The 26,629-nt window shown below is 37.3% G+C and overlaps 1 protein-coding gene and 2 pseudogenes across 1 annotated transcript; 1 reads left to right on the plus strand and 2 right to left on the minus strand.

Annotated features, from left to right (window-relative positions):
- Window positions 1-5,663: 5,663 nt before the first annotated feature.
- Window positions 5,664-6,611, plus strand: LOC131395120 (olfactory receptor 9G19-like). Its single transcript, XM_058526912.1, has one exon. The coding sequence runs from the start codon at window positions 5,676-5,678 to the stop codon at window positions 6,609-6,611; it is 936 nt and encodes a 311-aa protein (XP_058382895.1). The 5' UTR covers window positions 5,664-5,675.
- Window positions 6,612-8,181: 1,570 nt separating this feature from the next.
- LOC131395761 (olfactory receptor 9G4-like) lies at window positions 8,182-9,118 on the minus strand (annotated as a pseudogene).
- A 15,818-nt stretch (window positions 9,119-24,936) lies between these two features.
- On the minus strand, window positions 24,937-25,870 carry LOC131395426 (olfactory receptor 9G19-like; annotated as a pseudogene).
- Between the last annotated feature and the right edge of the window lie 759 nt (window positions 25,871-26,629).

Raw genomic sequence — 26,629 nt, forward strand, 5'->3', positions numbered from 1 at the left:
ACATGATATTTTGATATACATATGCATAGTGATTATTTCATCCAACTAATTAATATACACATCTCCTCCCATAATTATCATTTTTCTTTGTCTAAGTGCACCTGAGATCTACACTCTTAGCGAATTTCCAGTATAAAATATAGTATTATTAACTATAATCACCATGCTGTACATTAGATTTCATTCATCTTACATAGCTGAAACTTTGTACCCTTTAACCGATATTTCCCTGTTACCCCAGCCCCTGCCCCTGGTAACCATTGTTCTACTCTCTGCTTTCATGAATTTGACTTTTCTAGATTCTACATATAACTGACATTATGCAGTATTTGTCTTTCTGTATCTGGCTTATTTAACACTTGGCATAATGTCCTCTAGGTGTAACCATGTTTTCCCAAATGGCAGGATCTTCTTCATTTTTAAAGCTGAATAATATTCCATTGTATAAATAAATAAATACGTAATACATACATACATAAATACATAAATAAATACCACAACTTATCCTTTCATCTATTGATGGACACCTTAGGTTGTTTCCATATTTTGGTTATTGTGAATAATGCTGCAACGAACATGGGAGCATAGACATCTCTTACACGTACTGATTTCATTTCCTTTGCATATATGCCCAGAAGTGGGATTGTTAGATCCCATGGTAGTTCTATTTTTAATTTTTTGAGGAACTTCAATACTGTCTTCTCAAATGTCTGTGCCAATTTACATTCCCATGAACAGTGTACAAGGATTTCCTTTTCTCCACATCCTCCCCAACAGTTATCTTTTGACTTTTGGATAACAGCCACTCTTACAGACGCGAGGATATATTTCACTGTGGTTTCGATTTGCATTTTTCTGATGATTAGTAGTGTTGAGCATCTTTTCATATACATGCTGCCCGTTTGTATGTCTTCTTTGGAAAAAGGTCTATTTAGGTCCTTTGCACATTTTTAAATCAGGTTATTTGTTATTTTGCTATTCAGTTGTTTCAGTTCTTTATATATTTTGGCTATTACTCCTTATCAGATGGATAGTTTGCAAATATTTTCTACCATTCTGTAGGTTGCCTTTCCGTTTTGTTGATTGTTTCTTTTGCTGTGTAGGAACTTTTTAGTTTAATGTAATTATACTTGATTGTTTTTGCTTTAGTTTCCTGTGCTTTTGGTGCCAGATCCAAAACATCATAGCCAAGACCAATGTCAAGATGCTTTTCTCCTATGTTTCTTCTAGGAGATTTATGGTTTCAGGTCTTATATTTAAGTATTTAATTCATTTTGAGTTGTTTTTTGTGTATGCTTTAAATTAAGGGTCTATTTTAACTCTTTTGATTAATTCCACCTGACTTTTCATTGCAACTCTGTCATTTTATCTCAAACCATAGCACTCTAATATCATACTATTTAAACTCATTATTTCAAGAAATTTTCAGCAAATATATGTATATAGATATACATACATATATATACACACATACACACGAACTTTACATCTATAAGAAAATATATAAAATGTATTTGCGTAGATTATATCAATCAAATATCTCTCAGAGGAAAGAGCCAGTTAAATTGAAAAAAAGTTAAGTAGAAAAGAGAACAAAGAAGAAGAAAAGGAGAACAAGTATCACTACTTCCCTGCGTGCTCAAAACTATTTCCTTCCCCTTACTTGCTTCATCAGAAAGTATCAGGAAGTGCTGACTCTCTTTTCAAAAAACTCTCCTGTACTTCTCTATCACAAATTTCTAAAATCCCACTAGAATATAATAGTTTTTAAAAAATTTTTTTAATGGAAGGCTCTTTGGGAAGAGTCATGAGTTAATGAGTTACTAAAATGTTCAGTATTATGATAGTCATTAGAGCTTTCTTATCTTCTTTGCTATTCTTCTTTCCTTCTTTCTTTCATTTTTGTTTTTTTATGTGGAGGTATCATGGCACCCTAGAATCTATCAGGAGGACCAGGTTCTTGACAAGGTTGTGCTTCGGACTAACTCCTTGACCTTGAGAAGATCAATTCCTCACTCTACTTACTAGTTCATTCACCTGACAAAGAACGGGCTCACCCAGATCATCTCTAAGGTAGTCTTCACTTTTAACATTTCTGTGACTAAAAAATATACATGTGTGAGTTTGGAGCCTGAGCAATCAGTAGGTAACTCTTCAGAGAAACACTTACAGCAAAATGCTAACTTAAATGGTTCTTAGCCGTGTAAGACTGACTTAGGTATGGCGATCTGGTTTCTAACATTCTGGGAATCCAGTTCCACTGCAACTTCTCTTGCCATCATCCCTAGCTTACCAGTGGTAGCATCTGCCTAGCTTTATGAGGATGCTGATGACTAAGCAGTGCATTTCTTAATATCTTAGTGCAACGAATGTCCTTGGAGCCCTTGGATGAGTAAGGCGGGCAGTGAGGAGGATGTTTGTTATTAGGCAGTGGCAGAGCAGATTATACACAATGGATCATTTACAATACCCTAATCTTCCTTCAGACTTCTTCTGTAGTACACCAAGTTGGTCTGGCATTTTGACCTCAATGACTGTAGATTAGCTTCTTTGAGTTCAAGATTCAGTTAACCAGCCTTATGAATTATTAATATCCTTCTAGGCATTCAAGCTGTCACATTAAGTCCCAAATCCATGGTAAATGTGCCTGGGGTGTAAATTTATAATAAATTATCCATGTGAAACAATATTTTAGTGTCCTTTATCTCATGTTCTTAGAATTCATTCCTGTAGATGTTCCCCACTCTCTTATCAGTAGAGACAGGTGAGTTCCTGTAAATCTCACATCAGGTTTCCTATGTCAATCTCACATCAGGTTTCCTATGTCACTATTTGGGCTATATTGATTTTTAAGTTTCACCATAAGCCCACAAGCAATATGGGGTGATGGGGCTGGGTGTTAAGGAGAATTATATCTGTATGCATGCAATTGCCTCAGGTAATAGGCAATAAAAGGCTATCGTCCAGGGGATGTCCTTATTCCCTTAGATGAGAGGAAGGAACTTTTTCAAAAGAGACTTAGGAGGATTTGAGATTCAAAATTCTCAGACTTTCCCTTCTCTGCCCAAATGCTCCTATCCTATATCTCAGAACCTCAGTCCTTCCCAGCTAGCACTCTTAAAGTTCCATGAAATACCTACCAAAGTTAACCATTTATTGGGGGAGGCAACTCTACAATGATAACAATCATGCCATGACAGTGGTCCTCAGCTATAGCTCATCAAGGACCACAGGAGATAAAGACTCCTTCATAGCTGTAATTTAAACTTCCTGGCTGCCTGTTTGTTTTTTCAGTAGGAGAGTCACAGGTTGAAACTTCAGCAGAAGCCAACTCACCACATGATATTTATAAGCTCTATTTGCATGCCTCTGTGCCACAAAAAGCTGATCTCTCAATGTCTTCTCTGCACTCGTCCTTCATTCCATGATGACATTGGTGATCAGTTAAGCAAGCTGAATGCCACTACATGTCATAGATCATCAATGTCCCATTTCCCACCACCATAAGTTTATATGTCTAATCTTCAAACATGTGAGCAATCCAATTCCATTTGAATGTTTGTTTTCTGGGACTAGTGCTAGGACAAATAACATATATAAACCTAGCAGGTAGCAGTCGGTTAACTAAACTAGTTAATTCCAGATGGGATTAATAAAGGGATTATTACAAAGAAATGTGTGTGGTGTATGGGATTCCCCAAAAATGGTGTAATAGTTCTAGAACTAGTAACTTCTGAGAGGTGTTCCTTCTCTATCCCTGAAGGAGCAAGAAGAGAGAGAGGTTATCAGCGCTGGAAGGAGAGCTTTGAAAGAGGGTCACCTGGAAGGAGCTATGGTCTAGGTCTGGGGATGCAGCCAGCTGTGGCATGTCTGCAAGCAAGGAGCCTGGGGAAAAACACTCTGATATCACCCTCTTCCCTGCTACTGACAACCATTGGCTAAACCCATTAAGTAGATGGAGAGCAAAGGAGTCCCCTGATGCAATTAACACAGCTAGAATCCTGGAGCAAACAGGAGTTTAAAAGGGTGGGGAATGGATTTGGATGGACGAAAGAAAGGTCTTCAATTTATAACAAAAAGATCAGTATCATTGAACTTATGTGCTTTAATACACAGATGTCTGCATATGAATGTCTACAGTATGTAGAATATATGTGCACACTTATGTTTACTGTAGCTTCTACACAACTCAAGAGATAATAAGAATGCAAATTCTTACTGAATACATTTTCACCAGAGGTTTGTAACCTTAGAAAAAATTTCCCTATCTTATTAAATCATACTCAATTTGTCAACACATATTTTGTTTAATTGCTATGTAAGTTATTTCCCAAGCTAGGAAATCTTGAGGGTTGCAGGTATCTACCACCCTGGGGATGCAGAAACCAAATAAACAATTCTGGGACAGGCATATTTGAATGTGTTGAAGAGACAATCTTGGTCAGAATTTTAGGTGAGTTGTCTAATTCACATGTTAAGGGCTTTATATTCATACTCTAAGACATATATTTTTGCCAAATTGTTCTCATTAAGGTTAAATTCCTTAATAATAAAACAAATAAAACCAATAAAAATTTTAAATAAAGTGTAAGTTTCTAGTACTACATTATTTATGTACTATGTATGTGCGTATGTATATTACTTACATTTAAATTGGCTCTTTAGATTATTGTTATATATTATATTTTTACTGTATAATATGTATAAAATACAGTTAATCTTATACACTTTATAATCCCATCATTGCATACTATCTTCTATACACATTTTTTCCCAAACATCTGTATGTATCCTCTTTCTTTCCTTATAATGTCCTGGGTATGTTCTTAAGCCTATAGATACTATAATGAGATATGGAGTTATAGTAGCTGTAGGATGTTGCAATAGATGGAAGCACTGATAGAAAAATATTTCATTCTTTAAAAAATAGGTGAGTCCAGTGTTTCAGACATAAACAAATAACACTTGAAACTAAGAAGCCACACATTTAGCAAAAGAGCAAGTTGATATTATGAAGACCAAAGTACAAGAAAATAGAAACTGTAAGTGCATCTTTCCTTTAGTGAAACAGCCGTTCGTAAAGAAAAAAATAACCGACTTTGGAAATCTGGAATTTAACGTTATTAAAGTCATTTAAAAGGAAGCCTAGACTGAGGTAGGTGGCTCTTACACCTTGACAGCCTATGTAAGCAAACCAATGCATAAGACAGAGTCAATGCAGTTGAATCTGAGAAAATGAAACTTGAGAACAAGCAGTCACAAACAGCCAACTGGGTTTCCCTAAAAAAGGTAACCACATAAGCTATAGCCAATCAATTAACTTCCTTGCTTTGCTTCCACTTCTCTGTAAAGACCTCTCCCCTAGCTACTGTAGGTGGAGAACTCCTAACCACATTCGGTTTGGTGCTGTCAGATTCAAATCAATGTATGCTCATATAAACTCTTGAGAATTTATATGTACCTAAATTTATCTAACAACACATAATTGTAAATTCTGAGGAGTTCGTTGGAAAATGAGAACTCTTTCTAAAATAAGCACTTATATTGCTGGATCTTAGACTTCAAGGTATACCAGTGATGCAATGTTACTTATGTAGCATATTTTCTATTTATTCAGCACAATGATTCAAACTGAACTCTCATTTCGCTTCTCCTAGGTGAGATTCCCTAAAGCCATGGAAAGAAGCAATCACACAGCAACAGAGTTCATCCTGCTGGGCTTCACGACAGACCCCGTGCTGCAGCTGGTCCTGTTCATGGTGTTCCTTGGTGTGTCTTCTGTGACTGTAGTAGGAAATACCACCCTCATAATATTGATCTGTAATGACTCCCGGCTGCACACACCCATGTACTTTTTCATTGGGAACCTGTCTTTTCTGGATCTCTGGTATTCCTCTGTCTACACCCCAAAGATCCTAGTCACCTGCATCTCTGAAGACAAAAGCATCTTCTTTGCTGGCTGTGTAGCTCAGTTCTTCTTCTCTGCTGGGCTGGGGTATAGTGAGTGTTACCTGTTGGCTGCCATGGCTTATGACCGATATGTGGCCATTACCAACCCCCTGCTTTATGCTCTGGTCATGTCAAGGAGATTGTGCATCTGTTTGGTTATATATTCCTATACTGGTGGTTTTGTCAATGCAATAATACTTACCAGCAACACATTCACATTGAATTTTTGTGGTGACAATGTCATTGATGACTTTTTCTGTGATGTCCCACCCCTGGTGAAGTTGGCATGTGATGTGAAAGAGAGCTACCAGGCTGCACTGTACTATCTCCTGACCTCCAATGTCATTACCCCCACTGCGCTCATACTGGCCTCCTACCTCTTCTTCATTGCCGCCATCTTGAGGATCTGCTCCACCCAGGGCCGCCTCAAAGCCTTCTCCACATGCTCTTCCCATTTGATCTCTGTCACCTTGTACTATGGCTCCATTCTCTACATCTACTCTCATCCAGGTTCCAACTATTCCCTTGAGAGGGACAAAATGGTTTCTACATTTTATACTGTGCTGTTTCCCATGTTCAACCCCATGATCTACAGTCTGAAGAATAAAGATGTGAAAGGGGCTCTGAAAAAACTTTCCAGGTTAACACAATCTGAAGTCTAAATTGACATAAATTACTCAAACGAGTACTTGGTGAAAATGGACTGCTTCCGTGGAAGGTTGGGGAACTGGATTAAAAAATGCTTTTTTTTCTCTTCACAGAAATCCAGTGACAGAGATATTATTTCTTGTATTAGTTTGTTTTGTTTTAGTGATTGAACTATATATGGTAGCGTATAGATTCAATTTAATATTAATATAGTTTTTTAGAAAGCAACCATCAGGGTTTAGCACAAAATAGAAGTGTATATATTACTTCTGGGATCCCAAAGGATTACATTTTACTTAACTATCTACCCTGAGATTGATTCATTTTTTTCCCCTACATAATGAGCGTTACAAGAATGTGAAGAAAATGTTATATGGATTCTTGAGGTTTGTGCAATACACCCCAATCCTTCTTGTCCCATACCTACAGAACTTCTGTAGTAATGGAAGAATAAGAAATGGTAAGAATTTTGTGATGAAAAGAGAGACGGCAGTGATGGGTTAAATAATAAATGCAGATGAAAAGAAAGATCACAAATGTCAGAGTTAATACAAATGGTGAAGTGGCTACAACTATTTGTTTTAAAATTTAAATATGTGCATTTCATAAATGCGCTGATTACAACAATAGCTATAATCTTTCAATAACAAACTTCTAGCTTCTTAGGCTCAGACTAATCATTTGTCAATTGTAACCAATAATCCTTAATTTGTAGCATTGTTATAAAGAGTATTGAAAAAAATATTAACTAAACCTGCCACAAACTGAATATTAGCTGTAAGTTTCTTCGTACTTAAAATCTACTCATGGGGAAAAAATAAACAAGCACTGAGTCTAGAATATAGTGGGTTTTTGCTTGCTGATTTGTTTGTTCTAGTTTGATCCCCTTGATGTTACTTTGTTTCATAGGGAATATGGCGCAGCATGGAATGAGAGACAGGATGACAGAGTACTCATTCTCTGTGGAAGAGATCACACTTTTATAGTGATATACAATCCTAAAGTTTTGTGTGTGTGTGTGTGTGTGTGTGTGTGTGTGTGTGTGTTGGTAATCTAAACAACTCTTAAAGATTTGCCTAATATTAAATTGATACAGAATGCAAAAAGTTTACAAAGATTTTTTTCTATATACTCAAATAGAGCATTATAAAGGAATTTGGAGGGAATGCTTTATGAAGAAATAAGTATTTGGAAAATCTTGAGCAAATTTCCACCACTTTAACCATTCCAAAGGTTTTTCCCCACACAATAAAGTTTGCTTGCCAAACTTCAAAGTCAAACTATACCCACAAAAATCATCTGATTCTTCTTTTCTCTTTCCAAATCCCCCAATGATCATAAGAAGATAAATTTTAAAAAATGTACTACTGTAAAGTATCAATATTATGTGACATCCAACAACCCAATATTATAGGTTTAAAATATTGTAATTACAACAAAATAAAAATAAACAAGAGTGGTTTAATGTTTCATTGTTTTAAGTACAGTTTGTTGAATTTACTTGAAATATTGTAACGTTTTCAAATATGTGTACAACCAAACATTTGGAAAATACTTTTAGAGCATTCTGCAAAAAGATGACCTTTATCTCTCTGGCCTTATGGTCTGCATTGCTTCCAGAAGGCCTCTTTGACATCTTTGCTTCTCAGGCTATAGATGAGAGGGCTGAGCAGTGGGTTGACCACAGCGTAGAACAGAGCAGCCACTTTGTCTTTCTCCAGGGAGTAGGTGGAACTTGGCCTTGAATACATGAAGAGCAAGGATCCATAGAAAAGCGTGACTGAGATTACGTGAGAAGCACAGGTGGAGAAGGCCTTGTACCTTCCCGAGGCTGTTTGGACCCTCAGGATAGTCAGAAAGATGTTGAAATAAGAAATCAGGATGGTCAGAATGCTGGAAAGGACCGTGAGGCTCATCACACCCAGGAGGACTTTTTCATAGACCTGAGTGCCTGTACAAGACATTTTTACCAATGGTGGTGCGACACAGAAGAAGTGGTCAATGATATTTTTACCACAGAAACTCAGCAGAAATTGTTGGCAGTATGGGCTACAGCATTCAAGAACCCTCGTATGTAGGAGCCAGCAACGAGTCCAGTATAGAGAGAACTGGACATGGTACTTGAATAAAGTAATGGGTTACAGATGGCCACATGGTGGTCATAGGCCATGACCACTAGGAAATAACACTCAGCGTAGGTGACAACACAGGAAAAGAACAACTGGGCTCCACATCCAGCCAAGGAAATGCGCTGATCTTCCGAGACACAAATGGCCAGGATTTTGGGAGTATACACAGAGGTGTACCAGAAATCCAAAAAAGACAGATAGCCAATGAAAAAATACATAGGTGTGTGCAGGTGGGAATTGATACGGATTAAGACAACCAAGGTCATGTTCCCTGACAAGGTTATCAAGTAGAGCATCAGAAATATTCCAAATAGAATCAGCTGCCACCGGGGGTTTGCTGAGAAGCCCACCAAGGTGAATTCAGTCAGGGTGGTGCAATTTCCAACTTCCATATCAACAGAGGAGAAAGCCTGATAAAGATTCTGAGAAAAAAAGTCATTTAGTATTTTTCTATTGAAAGAAATAAACAAAGGTATCAATGAAGTCAACAATTACTAGAGGCTTATGGACTTTTATCTATTATTATCTAGAATGATATAATTTCAGATTGCGACTTGCGAACCACTGGAATTGGAGTACAATCTGATTTTGGAATTAGGACTTTTACTTACCAATTGTTTAATGCAAGACAAGTCCCTTAGTCTCACCAAACACATGAGGAAAATGAAGCCCCCTGTCAGGTTGTCTAAATGAGTAAATAATATAGACATCAAAACACCCAGCCCAATGTTCAGCACATAGCGAGCACTCAAAAAATTTGAGTATCGGAGTGACGTCAGCATCATGGCGGAGTGAGCTTTCCCGTGAATTCTTCCCCCACAAGATACAACAAAAGTAACAGCCACAGAGCAACAACGGAATCCCAGACAGTGAAAAGCTAGAGCGGAGGGATCCACACTGCCGCACATCTGAGAGCGGAACGTGCTGGGCCCCCGGAGGAAGTGGGGAGAGGTAAGGAGAACTCCGCTCCCGCCCCATCAGATCAGCGATCCCGGTCCGCGCGGCTCCCAGAGAGGGGGGAGGGGCGGCCCTCGGCGGGAAACTGTAGCTCTTTGGGCTCTCTCAGCCAGTGGGAAACTCCCGCACAGAGGGCTCAGAGGAGCCACAGGGCTACCATCAACATCTGAGCAACCCAGAGAGTGGATAAAGAGGGGCAAACGAGAAGCCTCCCACGTCAGGGACCCAGAGGGCAAAAGAGAGAGCTCCCCCCTCCCCGCAACCCGGAGTCTGCAGCTCGACCAGATCTAGCGGTCCGAGGCAGACCTGAATAAACTGGACTGGACCCGTGGATCGCAGTGGGGAAAAGAAACAAAACAAAACAAAACAAAACTGCGGATCGCAGCAGAAAAACTGGGGCAGAGCGCAGGGGGCTTAGACTACACAGCCCTTTACCACCACACAGTGGCGGCAGGTGGAAATTGCAACCAGAGACTTCCAGGATGAGGAAAATCAAAACCAACACAGGAACCACAATGCAAAAATATATGAAATCACCAGACCAGAAACAAAATGACAAGCACCCAGAAATCAACCTCGAAGACACAGAAATCCATAAACTAAATGACAGAGATTTCAAAATAGCTATCATAAAAACACTCAACGAAATACGAGACAACACAGACAAACAATTCAATGAGATTAGGAGTTTCTTCACAAAAGAGATTGAAATCATAAAGAAAAACCAATCAGTGCTGATGGAGATGAAGAACACAATGGAGGAGATAAAGGAGAATCTGGAATCTTTAAAGAACAGAGCTGACAATATGGAGGAAAGAATTAGTACTTTAGAGGATAGGAATACAGATATACTCCAGATGGAAGAAGAGAGAGAACTAAGACTAAAAAGAAATGAAGAAAGACTCCGAGATATCGGACTCTATTAGAAAATGTAACATAAGAATTATAGGTATTCCTGAGGGAGAGGAGAGGGAAAGAGGAACAGAGAGCCTATTCAAGGAAATAATAGCTGAAAATTTCCCAAATCTGGGGAAGGAGCAGGAAATACTAGTAAGCGAAGCCAACAGGACGCCTATATATATTAACAGACAAAGGCCTTCACCACGACACCTAGTGGTAAGGCTAGCCAGGGTCAACGACAAAGAAACAATATTAAGGGCAGCTAGACAAAAACAAAAAATAACGTACAAAGGAACTCCCATCAGGCTCTCAGCGGATTTCTCAACAGAAACTTTTCAGGCTAGAAGAGACTGGAATGATATATTCAAAATACTGAAAGACAAAAACTTTCAGCCAAGAATACTCTATCCAGCAAAAATATCCTTCAAATATGATGGAGAAATAGTAACTCTCCCAGATAAACAAAAGCTAAGGGAGTTCATGGCCACGAGACCGCCACTACAAGAAATACTCAAGAAGGCCCTCAGGCCTGAAAACAAGAAGAGAAAGGGAACACAAAGCTTGGAGTAAGGAGAAAAGTAGATAGACAAAATCAGAGAAATAGTAGATCTTTACTGGAATAGGTTAGCAACCACTTAAATACTAAACTCAAAGATCAAAGGAAGAAATTCACCAAAAATAAATTTAACCTCATCACTGTAAACACACAGCCACAACACAAGATAGAATAAGGTATAACAAGAGCAACTTAGAAGGGGAAGAGGAAAGTGACTGAATTGACTTAGTATAAGGAAATAGGAGGCTATCAGATAATGGACTATCTCATACAGAAGATTTTTCGCCCAAACCTCAAGGTAACCACTAAACAAATAATCAAATTAAAACCACATATGATAAACAAAGAGAAAACTAGAAGAATCATAAGACAGAACAACCAAACTGAATTGGCAGTCCAAAACAAATGGGACAAGAAACAAAGAAAATGCAAAAGAACCAGAAAATAAGTGACAAAACAGCAACATTCAGCCCTCATAGTTCAATAATTACCCTAAATGTAAATGGATTGAACTCTCCAATCAAAAGATACAGAGTGGCAGGATGGATTACAAAGCAAGACCCAACAATATGCTGCCTTCAGGAAACACATCTTAGCACTAAAGACAAGCACAGGCTCAGAGTGAAAGGATGGAAGACAATACTCCAAGCTAATGGCAAACAAAAGAAAGCAGGTGTTGCCATACTCATATCAGACAAAGTAGACTTCAAGATAAAACAGGTTAAGAAAGACAAAGAAGGGAAATATATAATGATAAAAGGGACACTCCATCAAGAAGACATATCACTTATAAATATATATGCACCCAACATAGGAGCACCAATGTACATAAAACAACTATTAACAAACGTAAAAGGAGAAATCAACAACAACACAATAATAGTAGGGGATCTTAACACCCCACTTACAGCAATGGATAGATCATCCAGACAAAAAGTTAATAAAGAAATATTAGACTTAAATGAAAAACTGGACGAGATGGACCTAGTAGACATATACAGAGCACTCCACCCAAAAACAGCTGACTACACATTCTTCTCAAGCGCGCATGGAACATTCTCTAGGATAGACCATATGTTGGGAAACAAAGCAAGCCTCAATAAATTTAAGAAGATTGAAATCATAACAAGCATCTTTTCAGACCATAAGGCTATGAAACTGGAAATGAACCAGGAAAAAAAACTGGGAAAGTGACAAAAATGTGGAGATTAAACAACATGCTACTGAACAACCAATGGATCATTGATGAAATTAAAGGAGAAATCAAAAACTATCTGGAAACAAACGAAAATGATAACATGCCATATCAAACCATATGGGACGCAGCAAAAGCGGTCCTGAGAGGGAAACTCATAGCGATACAAGCCCACCTTAACAAACAAGAAAAAGCCCTAATAGGCAACCTTAAATTACACCTAACAAAACTAGAAAAAGAAGAACAAACAAAGCCCAAAGCCAGCAGAAGGAGAGAAATAATAAAAATCAGAGCAGAAATAAATGATATTGAGACCAAAAAAACAGTAGAAAGGATTAATGAAACAAAGAGTTGGTTCTTCGAGAAGATAAACAAAATTGACAAACCCTTAGCCAGGCTTACTAAGAAAAAAAGAGAAAAGGCTCAAGTAAATAAAATTAGAAATGAAAGAGGAGAAATTACAATGGATACCATGGAAATACAGAGGATTAGAAGAGAATACTATGAGAAATTATATGCCAACAAATTGGACAATCTAGAAGAAATGGATAAATTCTTAGACTTATACAACCTCCCAAAATTGAACCAAGAAGAAATGGAGAATCTGAATAGACCAATAACAAGTAAAGAGATTGAAATAGTAATCAAAAACCTCCCAAAAAATAAAAGTCCAGGACCAGATGGCTTCTCCAGTGAATTTTACCAAACATTCAAAGAAGATTTAATACCCATCCTCCTCAAACTACTCCAAAAAATAGAGGAAGATGGAACACTTCCTGAATCATTCTATGAGGCCAACATCACCCTGATACCAAAACCAGACAAAGACAATACAAAGAAAGAAAATTACAGGCCAATATCGCTGATGAACATTGATGCAAAAATCCTCAACAAAATATTGGCAAATCGAATACAACAATATATTAAAAAGATCATACACCATGATCAAGTGGGATTTATACCAGAGACGCAGGGATGGTTCAGCATCTGCAAATCAATCAACGTGATACATCACATCAACAAAACAAAGAATAAAAATCACATGATCATCTCAATAGACGCAGAGAAGGCATTTGACAAGATACAACATCCATTTATGATAAAAACTCTCAATAAAATGGGAATAGAAGGAAAGTACCTCAACATAATAAAGGCCATATATGACAAACCCACAGCTAACATCATACTCAATGGGGAAAGACTGAAAGCCATTCCTCTGAGAACAGGAACGAGGCAGGGCTGCCCACTCTCACCACTCCTGTTCAACATAGTACTGGAGGTTTTGGCCAGAGCAATTAGGCAAGAAAAAGGAATAAAAGGAATCCAAATAGGTAACGAAGAAGTGAAACTCTCACTATTTGCAGATGACATGATTGTATATATAGAAAACCCTAAAGAATCTGTTGGAAAACTGTTAGAAACAATCAACAACTACAGCAAAGTTGCAGGGTACAAAATCAATCTACAAAAATCAGTTGCATTTCTATATGCTAATAATGAACTAAGAGAAAGAGAGCTCAAAAAGATAATACCATTTACAATTGCATCAAAAAGAATAAAATACCTAGGAATAAATCTTACCAAGGAGGTGAAGGACCTATACAATGAGAACTACAAGACATTATTGAGGGAAATCCATGATGACATAAAGAAATGGAAAGATATCCCATGCAAGTGGATTGGAAGAATAAACATAGTTAAAATGTCTATATTACCTAAAGCAATCTACAGATTCAATGCAATCCCAATCAGAATCCCAATGACATTCTTCACAGAAATAGAAAAAAGAATACTAAAATTTATATGGGGCAACGAAAGACCCCGAATAGCTAAAGAAATCCTAAAGAAAAAGAACAAAGCAGGAGGCATCACAATTCCTGACTTCAAAACATACTACAAAACAATAGTAATCAAAACAGCATGGTACTGGTACAAAAACAGACACACAGATCAATGGAACAGAATTGAAAGCCCAGAAATAAAACCACACATATACGGACAGCTAATTTTCGACAAAGGTGCTAAGGACATGCAATGGAGAAAGGAAAGTCTCTTCAATAAATGGTGTTGGGAAAACTGGACAGCCACATGCAAAAGAATGAAAGTGGACCATGTGCTATCGCCACTCACAAAAATTAACTCAAAATGGATCAAAGACCTGAAGGTGAGACCTGAAACTATAAAACTCATAGAAGAAAATATAGGCAACACACTATTTGACATTGGTTTTAAAGGAATCTTTTCGGATGACATGCCTACCCAGACTAGGGAAACTAAAGAAAAAATAAACAAGTGGGACTTTATCAGACTAAAGAGCTTTTATAAGACAAATGAAACCAGAATCAAGATGAACAAACAACCAACCAGCTGGGAGAGAATATTTGCAAAACATACATCTGACAAGGGGTTGATCTCCATAATATATAAAGAACTCACACAATTGAACAACAAAAAAACAAACAACCCGATCAAAAAATGGGCAGAGGAAATGAACAGACACTTCTCCAAGGAAGATATACAGATGGTCAATAGGCACATGAAAAGATGCTCAACATCACTAATCATCAGGGAAATGCAAATCAAAACAACACTAAGATACCACCTCACGCCCGTTAGAATGGCTATAATCACCAAGACAAAAAACAACAAATGTTGGAGAGGATGTGGAGAAACAGGAACCCTCATACACAGCTGGTGGGAATGCAAATTGGTGCAGCCTCTATGGAAAACGGTATGGAGATTCCTCAAAGAATTAAAAATAGAGATGCCCTATGATCCAGCCATCCCACTACTGGGAATCTATCCAACGCACCTGAAATCAACAATCCAAAGAGGCTTATGCACCCCTATGTTCATTGCAGCATTATTCACCATAGCCAAGAAGTTGAAGCAACCTAAGTGTCCCTCGACTGACGATTGGATTAAGAAAATGTGGTATATATATACAATGGAATACTACTCAGCCATAAAAAAAGACAAAATTGTCCCATTTGCAACAACATGGATGGGCCTGGAGCGTATTATGTTAAGTGAAATAAGCCAGAAAGAGAAAGACAAACACTGTATGATCTCACTCATATGTGGAATATAAACCAACACATGGACAGAGAAAACTGGACTGTGGTTACCCGGGCAGTGGGGGTGGGGGGTGGGCACAAGGGGTGAAGGGAGTCATATATGGGGTGATGGACAAACAAAAATGTACAACCCAAAATTTCACAATGTTAGAAACCATTAAAATATCAATAAAAAAAAAATTTGTGTATCCTTCACGTATTATTGAGAATTTATGATGTCAGGCATTGTGCTGGTAGTTATACAAAAAACAATATAGTGTCCTGCTACTGTTACTATTAGTACAAATAGAAAAAAAAAAATATATATATATATATTACTACTACATACAGATGGTATCCTGAGTCCTATACTTAACCCACTTAATCCTCCCCACAAATTTACAAGGTAACTTCTATTATGATGCTCATGAATTTTAGGAAATATTTTCAACATCACAGAATTAGTCTATAGCAGAGCTGGTATTTCAACCCAGGATTATCTTAATCAAGGCCATATGCTCTCAACTGTTAAGTCATTTGTGTCTTTTATAGCTGAATTATATTCTCTCTTGTTCTCCTAGCTAAGGCAATCCTATCATCTTCTGACAACCTGAATTTCATCACCTATTGAAAACAGCTTTAAAAGATTCTTTTTTTAAACACTATTTTTTTTGCACTCTTCTCTAATTGATGTGAGGTTTATGTACGGAGCTGAAGCCTTTTTTCACATAGTGGAAGCTGAACCTTAGGAAGATCCAAATTTTGTTGTCAAGGATATATTGAGACACCATGAATCCTTTAAAGTTGAAGTTCTGAAGCTCTCAGAGAGAAGCTAAAAGGAGGTATCTAACATAAAACATTACAGAATTAGAGTTGATGCCCCAGTAGTCAGCTGACCATCCCCCTAGGTACAAAGGCAGTGGGAGAAAGCTAAAACTAAGAGGATTGTGATTTACTTCAAAGTTTAAAACATTTACCTTTGAGCTAAGCCAGAGTCAATGTTGTAACTAGAATGCAAATCCAAGTTTTCTACCTCAGGGTCTACTGTTTCCACTTGTTAGTTAGTGAGGTATCTTAATCTTTCAAATGTAAGTGATGATGTTCAGAGAGGATGTGACTTCATTGACAACACTGTGGTAAAAGCAGCTTGGAGTCCTAAAGACCATTCCATTTATTTATTAGTATATAGTGGATTTTTTCTCATTAGCACACAAAGCACCGATACTTTAGGCATACACGCAAGGTTCTATAAACTGGCTCTAACTTACCTTTTTTTGTGTGTGTGTGAGGAAGATCCGCCCTGAGCTAACATCCATGCTAATCCTCCTCTTTTTGCTGAGGAAGACCGGCTCTGAGCTAACATCTATTGCCAATCCTCCTCATTTTTTTTCCCCAAAGCCCCAGTAGATAGTTGTACGTCATAGTTGCACGTTCTAGTTGCTGTATGTGGGACGCCGCCTTAGCATGGCCGGAGAAGTGTTGTGTCAGTGCGCGCCCGGGATCCGAACATGGGCCACCAGCAGTGGAGCACGTGCACTTAACTGCTAATCCACGGGGCCGGCCCTCTAACTTATCTTTATAAACCTCTCTCTCACCAATTGTCCTCATCGATTTAGTACTTCAACCAAACTATATTACTCACATAGATTTCCCCATAATATTCTCACACATCTTGAGAGTTTCACGGTTATAGTGTTATGCTGTTATTCATTTGTACAATACAACTTTTTTCTCAATATGCTGAAGCTTGAGTAGTATTATCTTGGCATGAATGTGTACATTTTATACTGATAGTGTATATAATGATGGGTTATAGCCACCATTTCAGTAGTTACTATGAACTTTCTCTGCTATGTTATCACTTGTCTGTACAAGGAAAAATATCTGGTACTTACTAATTTCATTTTTAATACAATATAATTTTGGGAAAAAAATGAAATATCAGCACAGAGCCAATTACTACTCCTCTACCACTACCGTCTAAAGAGGTAAAAAGCTGATAAAAAAACAAAATTTTGATCTAAGCTCAAAGTCTTCAAAGAAGAAGAGAGAGTTAAATAAGACCTGAAGAATGAGCCCAATGGAAGCCCGTAGTCAGGGTAAAGAGACAAGGGAGAGCAGTTCCATGAGAAGAAGCACTTATAACAGACCCCTCCCTTGAGAGAGTCTGCTGAATTCAAGCAGCTGAAAGAGGCTAAAGAAAGATTGGGATGGAGAGGGAAAGAGGAATGAGCTACAAGAGACAGTAGCTCACAAAGGTTACTGAAAGCCATGTTAAAGATTTTGGCCTTTAATCCAACAGAGATGAAAGTCCTTGCTATTATGAGGAAGTAGCATAATCAGATTTATATTTTTAAAGTTTACTTTGGCTGCAGATCAGAGAATGGATTGAAAGGCAGGAAAAATTGCCTCAACATGAATCCCTCTGAAATCTTCAATCTTCTATTAACTCTTGAGACCAGTCCTCTGGTGAAGGCAGGAAAGAGAGGCATTCACACTTCTAGATAGAATTATTAGGGATTGTATAAATTTTGACCTTGTCCTGATAGATAAGACTCAAAGACTGAGCATCTCAACCTCTCTTCTGGTCAGAAATGTGTATTTATATAGTAATTTAACCTCAAAATACTAGAAAAGTCTTAAAGACAAGATCCTTTCAAAGTACTGGTTGGTAATGAAAGCATCCCCTCTCTATTTTTACACAAGAAACTATAAAGTCTTGGGAGGAGTAGATAAATCAATTTTATGAAAGATTTAGAACATTCAGTTAAAAGAATGATATAGTCATCATTCTGACTTCTGAGTGAAATATAACTGTATCACAAATTTATCATATTTTGTATGAAACATAACTATATGAAATATTTAAAAGAGAAAGAATTAAATTAACCACAAACCAATTCTTGTAGTCTTTTTTTTAAATTTTGCAATATATCACAAAGATTATTAGTTTGTGGTTAATTTAATTCTTTCTCGTTTAAATATTTTATACAATTATATTTCATACAATATATAATGTGATGAATTTGTGAGAACATACTACAAAGCAATAGTAATCAACACAGATATGTACTGGTACAAAAACAGACACACAGATCAATGGAACAGAATTGAAAGCCCAGAAAAAAACCACACATCTACGGACAGCTAATCTTCGACAAAGGAGCTAAGAACATACAATGGAGAAAGGAAAGTCTCTTCAATAAATCGTGTTGGGAAAACTGGACAGCCACATGCAAAAGAATGAAAGTAGACCATCTGCTTTCGCCATTCACAAAAATTAACTCAAAATAGATCAAAGACCTGAAGGTGAGACCTGAAACTATAAAACTCCTAGAAGAAAATACAGGCAATAGATTGTTTGACATTGGTCATAAAGGAATATTTTCTGATACCATGTCTTCTCAGACAAGGGAAACTAAAGGAAAAATAAACAAGAGGGGCTTCATCAGATTAAAGAGCTTCTACAAGGCAAATGAAACCAAGATCAAAGTGAATACAACCCACCAGCTGGGAGAAAGTATTTGCAAATCATATATCTGACAAGGGGTTCAATCTCCATACTATATAAAGAACTCACACAACTGAACAACAAAAAACAAAAAACTCAATCAAAAAATGGGCAGGGGATATGAACAGATAATTTTCCAAAGAAGATATATTGATGGCCAATAGGCATATGAAAAGATGTTCAACATCACTAATCATGAGGGAAATGCAAATCAAAACCACACTAAGATATCACCTTACACCTGTTACAATGGCTACAATCACCAAGACAAAAAACAACAAATGTTGAAGAGGTTGTGGAGAAATGGGAACACTCATTCACTGCTGGTGGGAATGCAAACTGGTACAGCCTCTGTGGAAAACGGTATGGAGAGTCCTCAAAAAATTAAAAATAGAAATACCCTATGATCCAGCTATCCCACTACTGGGAATCCATTCAATGAATCTGAAATCTACAATCCAAAAAGGCTTATACTCCTCTATGTTCATTGCAGCAATATTCACTATAGCCAAGAAGTGGAAGCAATTTAAGTGTCTCTTGACTGATAATTCTATAAAGAAGATGTGGTGTACATATATATATATATAATACATATATATACGATTTTATATATATGTATTTTATATATATATATATATATATACACATAAAATTGAATACTACTCAGCCATAAAAAAGACAAAATTGTCCCATTTGCAACAACATGGATGGACCTGGAGGGTATTATGTTAAGGGAAATAAGCCAGACAAAGACAAGCACAGGTGATTTCACTCATATGTGGAATATAAACCAACACAGGGACAGAGAGAACTGTATGATGATTACCAGGGGTAGGGGGTTGGAGGGTGGGCACAAGGGGTGAAGGGAGGCATTTATATGGTGACTGACAAACAATAATGTACAACCAAAATTTCACAATGTTATAAACTATTAAGACATAAAAAAATAAAGACTAAAATTCTTTACTGATTTCTTAATTTCAGGAGTAGATTTTGTTATTCTACCTTGGAGTCTGTCATGGCCTTGTCATTTGTTTTGGCCAATAGTTCACAGCATAGGCAGTGTTATGCAGATGTCAAAGCTTGGGCCTCAAAAGGCTTTGTTCACTTTTCTTCTCACTTTTAGAATCCTGCCACCACAACGTAAATAAGCCATAGTTAGCTTGCTGAATAGTGAGACATCTGACTGCATTCTCTTTGTGACCCCAGCTGACAGCAAGCTGGCCCCTAGACTTAGTGCATTCTTCATCATCCAGCCCCCGACCGAGCTAACAGCTAAACACAGACATATGACCAAGCCAGCTGAGAGAAGACGGGTCTGACATAGACAGACTTGCATAACTGCACAATTGAAATGGCACCTGAGATCAAATCCTGATTCCACCCAATGGTAGCTCTGCAATCTTGGCAAAGTCTTTAACAACCTCCAACCCACATTTCTTTACTTTATAAAAGGCAAGAAAAATGTCCGTGCTATGTGGATCAAATGCATAACATAGTGTGTGGCCAGAAAATATACATAACTGACTGTAGCTATTTTTATTATCATAAGGTTAAATTATACCCGACTTATTTATAAAATCTGAGCTTGAGGGAAAAAAAAGCCACTTTTCTACATGGAAATAATTAAATCCTGAAGGGTGGTGACCTTCAGAATCTTTCTAAAATGCTGAAGGTTAACATTTTTGTCACCTACTCACATGCAATTTGACGAAGGAGTGGCAGGCTTGGAAGTGCACGGTTCATTGGCCTTGGACTGTGGAGTCTTGTGATAGGGATTGAGCCTGAGGCTAATCACCAGTGTGCATACAGAGCATCACATGTCCTCTCTGGAACATAATTTCACCCACATGAATAATAGTTGATCCTTTTCCAGTACCCACCTTCTAGGATACCAACTTGTTAACATCTGTTAAAGAATTCATCAAAAAGATAACAATAGAAACCTCATCTACAACAATACAGTGTGTTAGAATAGATTAACAATCCTTATACATACATATGTTTTTGGATACATGGGTCATTATCATCATCTTGGTTGAAGTGAGAGATGGAATGTACCAAAGACAGAAGCATTCTTCTTTTAACTTTAAGATTTGCATATTCATTCTTGTTTCCCTAAAAATCAATCATGTGAACTTGTGTATATTCTCTAACTACTACGTTCCTTTGTTTCTTTATCTAAAAATTTAATGATCTTAAATTTTTGGAATCATGGACTTCTTAAAGAATATGATAGAAGCAATGATTCTTCTCCCTAGCCTCCAAACTGTACATATGTATAAGCACACACAGATATAGAGGGCTCACAAATCCCCAGAAATCTATCCATCGATTTTGTCACTATGATTCTTAAAAATTCTACCACTAAAAGATGCCTAAGTTCCTTTTCAGTGTTAACATTATATAATTATAAGAGATGAGTAATAAATATTTCAAAGTTTGCATGTTTGGGCTGAATTCCTAATATTCACTCTCCAAAATGGTCAATCTGCTCATTTCTCATACAAGGTAATAAATCTACTCTTCCATTTTCTCGAGATATGAATTAGAAAACAACCTACTCACTTTCTCTTCTACCTCCTCATCAATCTTCCAAGAAATCCTGGCATCCCTACCTACAAAACCTATCCTGGGTCTGAGCACTTCTCACCACCTCCACTGCTACCACTCTGGTCCACAACATCATCATGTTTTGCCAAGAATATTGTGATAGTTTTCTAACTGGTCTACACACTTGTCCTTCTATAGCCTATTTTCAATATTTCAGTCAATATGGTCCTTTACAAAAAAACCAAAATAAGGCAAGTCACTTTAAGCCTGTTCTTAAAACCACCCAAAAACCCTCGCAATTTGTTCTAAGTTAAAGTCAAATCCCATTCAATGGCCTAAACGTCCTCCAAGATCCAGCCCTCCATTACCTGCAGGTCCATATCGCCTAAGACTCACCTCTTGCTTCATTCTTCTCCAGCTTCTCTGACCGTCTCACTGTTTTTCAAAAATACCAGCCCTGACCCACCATCAAAGATATCCGAACTGAGTGTTCCTCTGGTTGAAAAACTATCCCCAGATATCTGCAAGCCTCACATTCTTATTTTCTTTAAGTCCAATTTAAATGTCATTTTCTGACTAAGACCTATTCTCATCACTATTTTAAATTCAATGCCCTCTTCCCATCAACAGTCCCATCCTTCTTTTTCTGCTCAGACTCTGCTCTATTTTCTCCTAGACCTATTGTCATCATCTAACTCCTCTTTATTAAGTTACTGTGCATTTTTCCCCACCAGAATGCATTAACTGCGGAGCAAAAAGATTTTTTGTTTTGCTTACTCCTGTATCTCAGCATACAGAACAGTTTCTAGTAACTAATTGGCACTAAATAAATATTTCTAGAATGAAAAAATGGGTAATTACTTTTACATCTTGAACCTGTTTTTCCCAAAGTATTGTCTACTGCTAACCTAGCTCAAACTATTCAGGACTAATCTAGCCTCACATGGACTTTCCTGGATCAGTGTAGTCATTACTAATAAGAAGGAAGAGTAAATAAAGAGAGAAGTCATAACCATCAAACTCATAACCATCAAATTGGACTAAAATCCATTCTGAATTTGAACTAAATTGCAATTAAAATGTGAATGTGAAATAAAAGACACAGAAAATGTCAGAGCCAATCATGCTAAGCATTCCATACAGAATGTCTTCTCAAGTTGTGTGTTCCCCTGTAGAAGCTCTGTTCCTTGCTTATTTCACTGGAGCATTTAAAATTCTGTGGAAGAATATGTCCCTCTAAGACCTGAAAATGAGTACAAAGAAATGAAAACACCATACATTAGTAGTTTTGACGGCACAGATGATGATAACCACTAGAGTGAAAAAACATGTCACCTTTTGTGTCCTCTTGATTTCTCCACTGTGTCGGTGGATATATGATGACCCAGCATGATTACCACACTGAATTTTGATTTCTACATGAGGGTTACATATATCATTGGTTGGAATCCTATTTAGGATAGTGTGTGTGTGTGTGTCTGTGTGTGTGTGTGTGTTTGGCATAATAACAATCCTTTGAGAGCCAGGCCAGACTCTGTATCCCCCTTCTAATCACAGTTGAGGTCACAGAGAGGCCCAACCACTTAGCTGCTCCTGATCCCAGTTGCTTACCCTTGGTCAGGAAGGACAGTCTTGGAAGTGACACACTTTTTCCTCTGATGTTTTGGTGTGTCTGTTGGACCCAATATGTGTATTTTCTCAATAGCCCTTTGGGACTCCTTCCACAGAGCATCCCAGAAATATGTACCTTAGTCTTCAGGGACTCAATTAAAGTTTATTTGGAGTATGGAGAACATATACTAATTAGGATAAGATGAAATTAGGAATATTTTGCTGAGTACACTCTCTTAAGGGATTTAAGTTACGATAGAATCATTAAATGTGTCTGATGATAGAAACTCTCAAAATTGTACTAATTAGACATTTCTAGAACGTATCATACAGTCCATATATTTTTTCCTTGTCATATGCTCTTCTCTCTCTTCTAGGCTGCCCTCCCTTATCTCATTCATCAAGAAACTCCTATCAATCCCTGATGTTATAGGTTGAATTATATCCCCCCAAAGTTGAAGACCTAATGCCCAGTAACTCAGAATGTGAATGTATTTGGAGATAGGGCCATTACAGATGTGATTAAGTTAAAATGAGGTGGTTAGGGCAAGCACTAAACCAACCTGACTGGTGTCTGTAAAAAGAGGAAATGGAAATTTAGACACCCAAAGAGACACCAGGGATGGGTGTGCACAAAGAAAAGACCATTTCGCGACACAGCAAGAGGTTGGCTATCTGCAAAACAAGGAAAGATGCCTCAGAAGAAAGCAACCATGATGACACTTGAATCGTGGCCTTTTAGCCTCCAGAACTGAGATAAAATAAATTTCTGTTGTTTACATGACCCGGTCAGTGGTATTTTTTTATGGTAGTCTTAGCAAACTAATATACTTGCTCATTAATGCTACGGCTTTTTTATGTTGGTGCAATCCCATGGTTTACATGTAGAAAGACTACTAAAATTAGGAAATGTGATGCATCATAATGAAATATTCTCCAATTTTTCATTAATTCATACACAACACTGAACAACCAAAAAAATATAAATATTCGTAGAACCCTAATTGTTATCAATCATTGCTTCACCTAGTAGACATTTTTACTCTGAATCTTTTCCTGGATCTAAAGCTTTTGGAAATTTCTCTATTTGTCTACTTATCTGTCTATTTCTATCTACATCTCCATTTCTGTCTATTTCATACAGCTGCTATACTTTTGCCCTTAATTCTTTAGTTTTTTGAGAAAATATACTTTTATTGAAAAGCTCACAGTGACTCTAGTAAAGATATTTGTTCCTTCCTCTATCTATTGCCAGGGAAATCTTTGTACCATGGTGAGCTAATAAATGAGAGTCAGAAAGAAAAAATAAGTTTATTTCCAAGGGAATTTTACAGTAGAAATTTTACTTATGACCTCCTAACTGACTCTGTCTCCCAACAAATGGGGTTAGAAGCTTTGGAGTCAGAAGTTCTGGATTTGCATTCCTATTTCCTCACCTATGAACTACATAATTTGAAGGAAGTCATTTAATGCATCTACATGAGGCTATGATTCCATCACCAATTCTATTATTCCTGTTTATAGATTACAGTATTATACATGTAAGCAACTTATAAACTATCAAGTGAAAATTAAAAGAAAAAATAAGCTCCTCGCTTTCAACGTTCTAGAATCCCAGTAATTTTATAGACTTTATTTCAAGCTAGCAGGCATAGCAGTTTTTCCAAATGCCCCAGCCTCATTTACTTTAAAAACACATTCAAATACATTAGTGCCAACTTAAAAAAAAACAATACAGAGTAGTGTTTTAACATTATCCAAAGACGTTTTGTTCTCTTATTTTATGTATTTCGGAGAGGACAGTCTGATAACCATGACAGGGAGATAATCTGTGAAGTAAAATATAGCCATTGTTCACCAAATATTTTCATTTAATAAAACTTTGCTCTATCTAACATTTTCCTCAGGGCATTTTTAACATCTTTATTGCTTAAGCTATAGATCAAAGGATTCAACATTGGAATCACCACAGTATAGAACACTGACACAACTTTATCCCTTTCTAGTGCATAGCTAGTACTTGGTCAGGAGTAAATGAAGAGAATTGAACCATAGTACAAGGTGACAGCTGTCAAGTGAGAGCCACAAGTGGAGAAGGCCTTGAGGCGGCCTTGAGTAGAATGGATCTTCAAGATGGCAGCAATAATGAAGAGGTAGGAGGCAAGAATAAGCATGGCAGGGGTGATGACATTGGAGGCAAGTATGAAATAAAGCACAGCCTGGTAGCTCTCCTTCACATCACAGGCCAACTTTACAAGAGGGGGCAGATCACAGGAGAAATCATCAATAATGTTCTTGCCACAGAAGCTCAGGGTAAATGTCTCAGTAGTGATGATGGTTGAATTCAGAAAGCCACCACTGTATGAAGTTTCAACAAAACTGGCACATAACCTTGCAGACATAGCCTGGGAATAAAGCAAGGGATTAGAGATGGCCACGTAGCGGTCATAAGCCATGGCAGCCAACAGGTAACGTTCACTATAGGCCAGACCAGCTGAGAAGAAGAACTGAGCTAGGCAGCAGCAAAGGAGATGCTTTTGTCATCAGAGATGCAGGTCATCAGGATTTGGGGGCATAGACAGAAGAATACCAGAGATCCAGGAATGACAGTTTTCCAGTGAAGAAATACATGGGTGTGTGGAGCCGAGAATCAGTACAGATCAAAGAAACCAGGGTGATGTTCCCTAAGAGACTGATGACGTAAATGACAAGGAAGATGAAAAAGAGCGCTCTCTGTAACCGTAAGTCTGCTGTGAACCCCAGAAGTATGAACTCTTTCACTTTGGTGGAATTTTTCTCATCCATTTATTTTGGGTTTCTATGGTGCCTTTCTGTGAAAAGATTAATAAATAATGTCATGATTTGCTTTAAGATATCAGTATATCAGCTTCCCTATCATTTGTCATTTTAAATGATTAAAAAACCCAATTAATGCTTTCACACCATAAATTGTGAGACATTTATGCTGAACTGGGTATCATCCTTGTGGATAACTGGGAAATTATTGTATGTTACCTTGAGAGATGAGTTATTATGCATATAACATAATGTGTGTCACCTTATATTCTTAAACTATTTTTTCTACTTTTTGGAGGGAGTGATTTGTGTATCTTCTCTTCCATTTGCATTTAGGGTGATTGGGAACCATGTGGAAGATATGAAGAAGATAATTTGAAAAAAATGCGCTGACCTCTTCTCTTTGAATATTTTTGTCTTTTTCTAGAGAATTATGTGTGGAAGCACACCTATATTATTTTAACTATTTATTGGAATATCTTTGGAAGTGCATTTTACTGCAATTTCTTCAAAGGCAATAGTTATATTCTCATCAACTTTTTAGCCTCAAAACCAAGAACACAGATTTGCACAAAGTTGAAAATGTATAACTTGAATAAAAGAATAGATTTACTTAGATAATAGGAACTTGAAACAATAGCTACCTGTATGATGTTCAGTGCACCCTGAAAGGAAGTAATCACATTAATCAATAGATAATTGTATTCATAATGGGGTTGAATTTCCTATAGAACCAAGATTTTAAAAAATGAAAGAAAGAAACCAAAA

This window comes from Diceros bicornis, chromosome 31 (genome assembly GCF_020826845.1).
Source record: "Diceros bicornis minor isolate mBicDic1 chromosome 31, mDicBic1.mat.cur, whole genome shotgun sequence".
NCBI lineage: Eukaryota > Metazoa > Chordata > Mammalia > Perissodactyla > Rhinocerotidae > Diceros > Diceros bicornis.